The sequence below is a fragment of the Agelaius tricolor genome, unplaced genomic scaffold, assembly GCF_023055355.1.
Source record: "Agelaius tricolor isolate 1412-34295 unplaced genomic scaffold, bAgeTri1.0.p SCAF_1, whole genome shotgun sequence".
Lineage (NCBI taxonomy): Eukaryota > Metazoa > Chordata > Aves > Passeriformes > Icteridae > Agelaius > Agelaius tricolor.
The window spans coordinates 9932044-9942612 of NW_027269261.1; the positions used below are offsets into that span (position 1 = coordinate 9932044).

A 10569-nucleotide genomic window follows, 5' to 3' on the forward strand; every position below is an offset into this window, starting at 1 on the left:
TCAGCCTGCATGGTGCCAAGTTCACCTGGCTTTAACTTCTGTTGCTCTGACAGATGGAGAATTGGCTTGGTGAGGTGACTGAGATGAAGCACTGTGTGTCAGGGGCTTGGAGAGTCGCACAGGGGCCACTGTTGTGTGACACGCTCACTGCCTGCATGCATCTCTGCACAGACCTGAAGTGACAGCGTGCTGCCTGCTCGCCCCCTTGGTGGCATGTGAGAGGCAGATGACATCTGTTCCTGAACACCAGGCTGTCCTGCTGGCTGAAGGAAGGAACATGGATCTGCCCAGACTGTCTGGAGCTGACAGCCTGGTTGGAAGCCCTTGGCATTGTGTGAAGTGTGCAGCTGAAGGAGAAGAGGGCTTGAGACCATTCCCAACCCCTCTGAGATGGAAAGAGCAGCTCTTCCTGGCTTCTCCTGCTCTCCTACAAACTTATCTGTGGCTTGGCTTTCCTGCTTTGTGGACAGACCAAGCCACCATTGGTGACTTTCTTTCTCCTTGTCTTTGGCACCAGGCTGTTGGTGATGGCTGAATGTAGCATCACACTACATCCTCTTGTGATCCTCTTGTGGCCCTTCTGGAGCTTTCTTTAGAGCACTGGTTTTTTGTTTTGTTTTTTTTTCTTTTCCTAGCCAAGACACTGCTGTTCCCAAAGATAAGATGCAGCACAGCTGCTTCTCCAGCACTGGATGCTGAATTTGAGCTGTTGCTGAGCCACCTGTTCATCACGAGTGGTGTTTCTGAAGCAGGACTTGGGACTTGCCCAGTTTTGGGATTACTTGGAGCAGAGACAGCTGTACTATTAATACAATCTGTTTTAAGATCCCCAGACCTTGGCTTGGAGCCAGGCCATTCACTGGCCTTTCTTGATTGAATGGTTGTTAAAAGGGCTGAAAGTGGGGGTGTTACTGCTAATAGGACTTATAATATTGCTGCAGAAAGGCAACAACTTTCAGAAAAAAAGGAATATTTGTGGGGAAAAAAGTGTTCTTTGTGGCTTAGATCAGGGCCCTGCTCATTTAGAAGTGCTGGTCTGTGTGTGACTGATCATGGGCTTAGACTTTTATGTTGTTTTAAGGCAGCAGCTGCCCAAATCCTTCCTAATAGGGACCTTAGTCCACTGTAAGCAATAATTAGCCCATGGATGAAGAGTGGAGACTTGAAGGAATGGTAGATGCCCACCTAGAGAAGACCATCATTGTACTGAACCTGAATATAAGCTGTGGTCTGCCAGAGATTAAATGTTGTATATTAACCTGGACAGAACTATGCTGTTTAACCTCAGAATTATTATTTGGCAATATGATTAGATTTATTAGCCTTGGCATTTGCAGTGATGCCCTTTCACAGGGTAGCTTAGCTTTAATTAAAGCGGAAGCACTCATTGGACTGAGTAATTTCTGGGATGTTTGTGTTTCAAGACATCCTTACCCATACCTCTGTCTTAAAAAGAACAGCTCTCCCCCTTGCCTTCCTGACAGATGTGTCTGACCATTTCCCTGGCACTGGAAAATGTTAAAACTTGTGTGTGTGTCTACCCAGGCAAACCACCCCCCTGTTGTCAAGCTTTCCTAGTGTTGTATTCACACATGCTGTGGTTTAGACTTGTTTCCATCGTGGCTTTGTGAAAGTTCATCACAAAACAAGTGCAGCAGAGCTTCCTGGGAGTGCTTGGGAATTCAGCCAGAGGATGGATAGCAAATGAATGACAACACGTGGTCATGTGCAGTTTAGTTTTGGAAAAACAGATACACACCTGGATAGCAAGACATTCAGTCAAGGTAGGCCTTCTCTTTTGAGTGTCTTTCTCAAGGAAAAAACAACCATGTGCTTTTGAGAGAAAAGCTCTGTGCAGTTCTGTACAGCTGTTCTCTACTTCAATATTGACCTCAGCAGTCCAGGCAAAGAAAAACTCAGGGTAGGAGATTCTCTGGAAGTCAGGCTCTCATGGGGAAAGGTCTTGGTGACAGTGGGCAACGGGGATATGCACTTTGTGTGTCCAAGGTGTTATCCAGACCTCAAAATAGCATCTCAGCATCTGTGAATAAAAGGGGAATAGGTGAGAAAGTTCAGGTGTCTGCTGGTTGATTTCAGCATTGCAGGCTGTGATGGGGCAGGAGAAAAGAGCATCCTTTTGTCTGCCTGCTTTATCCTAGGAAAAGTGCTGTTTGCTGAGTAATCCTGTCTAGTGGGAAAGCCTGTGTAAAGTGTTTCCCACCCAGGAAACCTATTAGCACCTAGTCTATTTCTGCACACTCTCCTCAGTCACCCAGGAATTTGGGCCAGGTTAAACTCCTTGCAGGCAGGAGCTGGCCCTGGATGCACGAAAGGTGAGAACCTGGCCTCACCCCAGCTGGCTCTGCAGAGGAGAGGCTTGTACACATATGTGGCAGAGCTGGTCTAAAAGGGATTGCACAGCTAGAGGTGACCAAGAATCCCCTGCAGTTCCTGGGCACCCCAAATAAATGGAACACATACCTGTTGCAGGTTTTTTTCCCTCTGGAAGTGACAGCTGTCCAGGCTGGGGTGATCCCTCTTCTCACACACGGTGCGTTTGATTTCCACGTGAAGCATGTACTTCAGCCCTCTGACTATCTAGAGAAAGCAGTTTCCTCCTTTAAAGTGAAGGCAGGGGAAAGAGATGCCAAAACTTTGGCTGGGAATCAAGTGCTACAGCTGGGAACTGTGTGTCACCCACACAGAGCCCTCCTGTGTAGCAGTGCTGTAGGGGACAGCTTCAGCAGCCCTGAGGAGGATCAGGGATGTTGTTTCTTGGATATGCCACAGGAGGGTCAGTTAGAAGATGGTTTGGAGAACCATCAGGAGCCTGTTGCTCTTACCTGTACCATGGCTTTCTTTATCTGAGATTCCTTAAAGAGGAAGAGGTCATTGGAGCTGTTGTTGTATCTGTAGACCCCAAAGCGAGCGGCCTTGCGGACCTCGGGGCTGTCGGTGCTCACTGGGACAGGGAAGCCAGGTCTTATGGTTGAGTGGGGTGGTGTAACATTTGTACCTGAAACAACACAAAACACCAGGGTAAAACACAGCAGGGACATAAAAGGGTGGGAGCTTCAGCCCTCTGAACCAATGCTAAACTCTTTTACTTGTCCAATGCGTTTGTACTTCAGAAGGTCTCTGCTTGCATCCATCACAAAGTAGGTTTTGTTTACGTGTCTGAAATGGTGAAACAGTCCTAGGAAATGAAGTGACATAAAGAGACGCTGCCAGAAGTGAAAGCAGAGCTCAAAAGCTCTGCTTAGAAGAAGCCAGAGTATCACAAATACTATAGAAGAAGCCAGAGTATCATAAATATTTCATTATCTCTGTTATAACTCCCAGTTTATAGAAAGACCAGCTTTGAAACTGCTTATAAAGATAGGTTAAATGTTGCTCAGAGTGCAGTATAGTTTTGATAACATATCAAACACTGGCTCAAGAGTCCTGCTGCTCTTAATTTGCATATCTTATCTTACAGATACAAGTTTTTATCCCACACCCTACCCTTAAACCTTGGATGGCATCTTGAGGTTTTTATGTTAGAAGGATTCAGATGTTAGGAAGAAATTCTTCACTGAAAGAGTGGTAAGACACTGGCACATGTTTAATCCCTGGAGGTTTTCAAGTCTAGGCTAGGTGGGGCTTGGAGCAAGCTGGTCTGGTGGAAGGTATCCCTGTCTGTGGCAGGGCAGTTGGAAGTAAGTGGTCTTTAAGGTCCCTTCCAACCCAAACAATTCTATGATTACCAAGGTCATGGAGTGGAGAAGCAAGGTGTGCAGGAAATGGAAATTGGGGAATGTGGGGGTTAACCCATGATCTTTGACGTTAGAGCAGTTCATAAAACCATTTACTGTAGATTTTTACTTGCCTGTGTAGCTCTTTCCCCACGCACCGCTTATTTTTCAATCATTTAAAAGCAGCTCAAAGCTTACATTTGATGTCATTATTTCACCCCCTTTTACATTTCCCTTCCTCTCCATTTTCCCACTTCTGAAATCAAAGAAGAGGAAAAAATCCCCAATCCTGCAGAAGGTGCCATCCAGCCACTGCTAATGCCAAGGGCTGCAGGTGCAGGAGGTGACCCTGTGTGCGTGCAGGCAGCGAGCCTGGGTGTGCTTGTGCACAGAGGTTGTACTCAATCTGCTGTGAAAGTCAAGCTTTTTATCACCTCTAGCTTTTTTTCACAGATAAATCTTTCACCCACAGGCAGCTGCACAGAGCATAGGCTGTGTGCTTGAGCCAGTTTGCAGGGGCAGCTTGATAATCTGAAGCCTATTAAAAAAAAAAAACAACCAGAATTATGTAAGATCATCAGCATGGAAGGTGACAAAAATTTATCACACATGTTGCTTATGCACATCCTACTTATACTGTCACATCGTTCTCACAGGTGTTAATTGCTGCACCCACTTGTAACAGTGCTCAGGGATTTACGCCTTGACCTGCAAAGGAGAGACTCAATTCCACATCCCTCCTCAACCCAAGGATGTCCAAATCCATCTCACTTCCTGGCTGACACCCCAACTTCCTTAATGACCCCTGTATTTTCTTGCAGGTGGGAGCTGAGAGACGCAGGCCCTGTGTTGCAGAGGAGTGGGTGTTCTGCAGGTGGCTTTGTGTCTGCTGTGGAGGTGATGAGCTCTCCTCAGATGCCTCTGATCTGTGTTGGCACTGTGTTGGGTGTGTGCAGCCAGCACTGGGCAAGTGTTGTGGTGTTTTTTCACCCAACAGAATCCACTTGTATGTCCCAAGACTATTTATCGATGATATTTTCACCCCCGACGAAGGGAGAGAAATTATGCATCTGACTCCATCTTATCAGAAGGCTAATTAATTACTTTATTATACTATATTATTCTACACTATATTACATCTATATTACATTACATCTAAACTGAACCTGCCAAGCACTCAACTCTGCTCACACTACACTGAATCTTGTGACTGTCACCCAACAGTCCCAACACACACACACACTTGGCCCTGATAGGCCAAGGAAACAAAACACCATCACTTTGGGTAAACAATCTCCATATTGCATTCTCCTTTTGCACAAACACAGGCACAGAAAATTATAAGAATTGGTTTTCCCTTCCTCTGAGGTTCAGAGAATGTGAATCCCAGAAATATTCTTGGGAAGAATTGTGCCTTGCTTTTCTCTGTGAGGAGAAATGCGGCGACACCTATTCTCTGTGGGATGGTGTCTTCTTGCTGCAGCAAGGGTGGAATTTGAGAGTCACAGAAGCATGTGGACCACAGGTATTTCTCAGGACCACAGATATTGGACCACAGGTATTTCTCAGGCAAGCACATCTCAGCTCATAGGTAAAACTTTTCACAGGGGTTTAAGGCACTGGCATCTTCAGGTGATTGAGGAGGGCCGTGCAGGACCTGTCTGCAGGCAGAAATGAAGCTCCAGGCAGAGCAGGGCCTTGGTTTGCCCAAAAGGCCAGCTGTCCTCTTGCTCAGAAATGCCATGCTTTTTCCTGTGCCATCAATAGCAAGCCAGCAGCTGTAGGGACCAGCATTTTCCTGAGCTCACCCAGCAGCTGGGACGTTCTGCCAGGCTGAGAGCAGGTTGCTGCCTTGGGCCCTTCTTGCTGCTCCCCAGCACCTTGCTTGAATATCTGCTCTCACACCTGTTGGAAAGTCAGGTGTTGCAGTGGTGGGGGTGTTGACATCAGATACTGTTCTTTGCAGGAGGGGGTGATAACCACAGCCCCTTTCAGTCTGTAGACAATGTCCTTTTGTGGTTTTGAGAACCTCTTGAGTCATGGTGACGTCTTTTATGGGCATGAGGTGAAGGAGACTGGCTGAAACCACACTGTGTGGGTGGAAAGAAAACTATTATGTGTATTATTCAAACCAAGAGTCAGAGTCCAAGAGCCCTGACTCCAGTGCTGGGAGATCCAGCAGTGTCACGATGGCCAGACCTCTGAAATGCATCACCTGGAGAGGTGAGCAAGCTGGACAGCTGTTGTAGACTCAATATACCATGTGTTGTAAGCAGGGGATAGGTTATAGGTTGTATTTTTCCCCTGGCTTTCACTAAGGGGTATTGGGCATTTTACCTCATTCACCTGATACAACTTGGTGTTGAAAATGACTCATACCAGAGCAAAGTGGGTATAAAAACTACTGAGCCCTTGTGGGAGATCTTTATCCCACCATTTTCCTCTGGGGACTCAGATTCCTTAAGGCTAGGATTTGGTTTTCTTTGTGTGCTTTCATTCCCATTCAAGGTGTTCGCTGCATGGCAAACACACGGGTCTGAAATCACTTTCAGTGCTTGGAATAGTTTGCAGTACTCTATTTCCAAACCCCAGAGACTGTCTGGTGTGAGGTACCTGTAATTCTGATTTTCTCTCTGCAGCCTTTTCTGACCATTTCATCTCTGGCTTGTCTTGAGTGCCATTTCCTAAAAATTAGAATTTGTGTAAGGTGATGGCACCGTTCCAGGCACAAGGCAGACTTGGCTCAGGGGGTCACATAGCACTGCAGGGCTCTAGGCATGCCAGCATTCCTGAAACATGCAGGCTGTGTGGGAGCAGAGGCACAGCATAACTTGGCCAGGCACCTACCATACTCAGAGGCCACGGGTGTGTGATCTCACAATCTGAGCAGACAACTCTTGCTGCTCTAGGGAGAGATGCTTAGGAGCAGAGCATTCATGTTCAGAGCCCTTCCTTGCTCCTGGATTTGGAAATGTCAAGAGAGAGATGGAAAAGCCAGCCCTCCTCTTGCTCCATCTGTTGGGCAATAGTAGGGTTAGACACTTTTCTTGCTCAAAATTAACTGGCAACCACCTGTTATTAAGCAAACAAGGGCTGGTTTTGCAGATATGAGTTGAATATTGTATTAAGAGGCTCTCTCTTGTGCTTTCCTCCTTGAGGATTGCTTTGGGGACCTTGTTCCTGCAGTATGAGAGAGCAATCATTACTGTGGCTGCTCCCTCCCAGGCTGCAGTGAAACAAAAAGCAGATTGCAACGTGTTGATTTTTTTTTTTCCCCACCAGATGCTTCGAAAACCTCCTCCCCATTTCTCCCTCCTTTAAAAACTTCCTCCCCCTAGCAAGGCTAGGGCTTTATCTTTACATTTAAGATGTGGCAGAGTTCCTGCATGCCTCTGCAGCCCCCAAAGGAAACCACAGCAGAACAAAAAAGCTACTGGCTAACTAAACACCATCCCTGAGTTTTTTCTGTATATGTGAACCAAAGTAATGCTGAAATATATTCAGTAGTACTGGACCAAAACCTTCAGAGAAAAACACTCATGTCTGCAGCTCCCATTCTGAAGATTTAAGGCCAGCTGCAATCAAGAGAGTTCCCTTGCTCAGCAAAGAAAGAAATGAAACAGGTTAATGCTTCATTAAAAGTCAGCTAATCTGCACTCAAGTGTCCATCTGTACTTAGCAGTCAGATTGTTACCCGCAGCCTTTAGATTTAATAATCAAGGTCATGCCGAGTTTAAACACTGACAAATGAGTTAAAACCATAAATTGACTTTAAAACCCCTAAATGATATCCCTGGACAGCATGGTTCACTACACAAGGAGAAGGTCTTTGGAGCAGTTGGGTTTTCAGCTGCAGCCTGAGCCCTGCAGTGCTGAGCCAGCGTGGGCAGCGCTTGGAGAAAGGCTGTTATTTACCACAGCACTGCGTAGCAGCACTCACAGAACGTAAACCACAAGGAAAACAGCAATTATTTTCCATTCTTACCACCTGAAGTCCCGGTGAAGCTCCAGAGTGCCAAACAGCAAAGTGCAGTGAGGCTGCAGGGGAAGTTCACTGCCATCTCCACCACTCCAGAAGAGGAGCCTGACTGCCAGAGGAGTCACTGCCCTGCTTCCTGCCAGAGAAATGCTTCTGTGAGTGCTCTTATTGGCTGGTGGTGACGAAAAAAACCCACCCTAAAAGCCCCTGAATCATCACAGCTCTGATGCAGACTTTGTTTCCTGCTGATGACCACATACCTCGAAGCCCAGCCACAAAGCTGTGGCTTGGTGACAGCAGCACCAGCCTTGCATGAGACAGGGACTTTTGCTTTGTGATCCTCAAGAGCAAAAGTGTGGACAAACACATGTGATACTGGAAAGGGGTGTGGAGGTGAGCAGAGTTACAGTCATGTGCTTTAAGGATCATGGGGAAAATTCATATTTAAGAAACAGTTAATGAGCCCTGGGGATGTGTCTCTTGGCTTGCATTTGTGCATCTGTGTGTGGACACCTGACAGAGATGATGGGTCCAGGCTCTTGCCTCCCCTGATGTGGAGATGTGGGGTTTGGGTTAGGGAGACAGGGAAGTTTTAGGGGTACCTACCCAAGGGGGCTGTGTGGAACAAAGCCAGTGGGGAAAACATTTTGGGTTTGGTGGTAGAGCATCACACCCTCCATTTATAAAAGGTGTTATGACAACAGGAAAGGGTGGCATTGGAGGGGATCAGTTTTTCCTAGGTGATATCTAGAAAGAAGACAAACAGGGGGAGAGGGGTATTTTGTCTCTCTGTGACTTACAGAGCTTTTCAGCTCTGTGGTTGAATTATCCAGTGTAAGTTCTTGGTTTCTAGAAGATCCTCTCTAGGCAGTGCTGGCCCTTGCTGAGGAGCTTGAAGGACCAGGGAAAGGGCTTGGTTGCCAGACTTTGTGGGGCAGCTGGAATAACCAGCAGACAGATTCAGGAGACTGGGAGATGAAGTGTTGTCTCACTGGAGGGCTGAGAGGGATGGACCTCACTCTGTTTGTGTGTGTGCATATGTTTCAGGTGAGCAGGAAGGTGATGGCTGCCTTTCACTTGCTCCAGCAATGCCCCTTTTTTGAGCAGAGCCATCTTATGGCCTCAGGTAAAGTCCTAATGCAGGGCAATGCGGGCTGCAGGAAAATATTCTTAATATTTGGTTGTAGGAAGGGATTAGATAAATCCTCTTTTCAAATGTCCCACAGAAAGAGAATGGGTCAAGCATGGTGTGTCACTCTGATCATCAGTCCTTCTTGCATAGGCTGCTGAATCAGACTCCTAAGCCTGTGGAAAACATTGACACAGAATGAGAAGGGATTTTATTGAGGGGATTTTAATAGCTCTCCCTCCTTTTATTTTTTTTTTGAGCTCTCATGGCAGCCTGACCCATGACTGTGACACAGGCAGGGACTCCATCAGGTGTCTTCAGCTGCCCCCTTTCTCCTGAAGAGCTGTTCTCTACATTTGATGCCTTGCTGACAGGTTCTGGTGAGTATCTTTCTAAGCCCATAGTCAGGTGCTCTGACGTGCAAGAAGGAGGTGGTTGGGGACCCTGTGAGGCCCCAAAACTTGCTTGATGAGACACTTAAAAGGGCTTATGGGTTTTCATTTACTCTAAGATAGAGGCAGGGGAGAAATGCTAACAGGATGTTCTCAAGGGGTCAAAACAACTAAAAAAAAACCTCTTTACTGGCATCTTTTGAAAATCAACAAGTATTGGCAAAATGTTTAGAGTACCCTACAGCAGCCTTCAAGTACCTAAAGGGGGGCTAAAAGAGAGCTGGGAGAGGGATTTTTGATGCAGTGACAGATCCACAAGCAATGGCTCTAAACTGACTGAAGGCAGTTTTAGATTAGATATTGGGAAGAAATTCTTTGCTGTGAGGCACTGGCACAGGTTTCCCAGGGGCACTGTGAATGCACCATCCCTGCAAGTGTTCAAGGCCAGGCTGGATGGGGCTTTAAGCAACCTGTCCTGGTAGAATGTGTCCCTGCCTGTGGCAGGGGGTTGGAACTGGGTGACCTTTAAAGCCCCTTTCATCCCAAACCATTCTATGATTCTATAATAAACCCTGACAGCCATTTCAAAAAAGCAGCATGTGTCTTCAGGTGACACATTTTTTCCTGTCTTCTTACCTTGCCCCTTCTTTCCAAATAAAAATTGATCAATTACAGCTCTTCCATTTCAACTTTTTCTAGGGCCCCTTTTATGATTTTGTTGAGGAGGTTTCTCTAGCTCTTTACTCCTAGGAAGTAACAGAGTGCTCACTAATGAGCAGCAGAATTAACAGTGCTAAGTGGTATTATGTAAAAAAACCACAAAGAACATGACACCAAAAATCCCACCAACCCCCCCACCCTCCCCAGTAAGAGCCAAATAGCATCAAACCCCTCTAAGGCCACAATGTACACATATACCTGTTATTTTTCCTTTGGGAAATTTTGTGCCATGGAGTAAACCAGCAGCTGGAGACTGTGATGGTTGTCCCTTTGCAAAGTCTCGTTCCAAGCAGGTGTCACTGACCATTGAAGGTCACTGACAGGAATTGCATCCCCTTTCCCTGGAAAGTGTGTGTAGATCTCCTCTACACCAGCCCAGGGCATGTGGGGCACTTTGGGGAGTAGATTTCACTCACTGAATTTCCCAGTGTGTGAGCAGGTATCCCGAGCAGGGAGAGGATGAGCATAAGAAACCCTCACAGATTATCCCAGGGTAAACAGAGCGTTTGCTTCAAGCAAATAGCTACCCCCTGACCCAGTCTAAGTCAAACTTGTGATCTTTCTGCATTAAGATGGATTATATAGATCTTGAAAGACTTGCACACATGAAGAAGC

At 46.5% G+C, this 10569-nt stretch overlaps 1 protein-coding gene across 2 annotated transcripts; it reads right to left on the reverse strand.

Moving 5' to 3' along the window:
• Positions 1-1719: 1719 nt before the first annotated feature.
• Positions 1720-7869, reverse strand: CST7 (cystatin F). Of its 2 annotated transcripts, none has more exons than XM_071422524.1 (4): positions 7723-7869; positions 2844-3016; positions 2482-2598; positions 1720-2041 (listed from the first exon to the last, which is right to left on the reverse strand). In XM_071422524.1, exons 1-4 carry the CDS (start codon positions 7793-7795, stop codon positions 1949-1951), a joined length of 456 nt encoding a protein of 151 aa, XP_071278625.1. In that variant the 5' UTR covers positions 7796-7869; the 3' UTR covers positions 1720-1948. The 2 variants fall into 2 exon arrangements, with proteins under 2 accessions (XP_071278625.1, XP_071278616.1); XM_071422515.1 differs by having other exon boundaries at positions 7720-7869.
• Positions 7870-10569: the final 2700 nt, after the last annotated feature.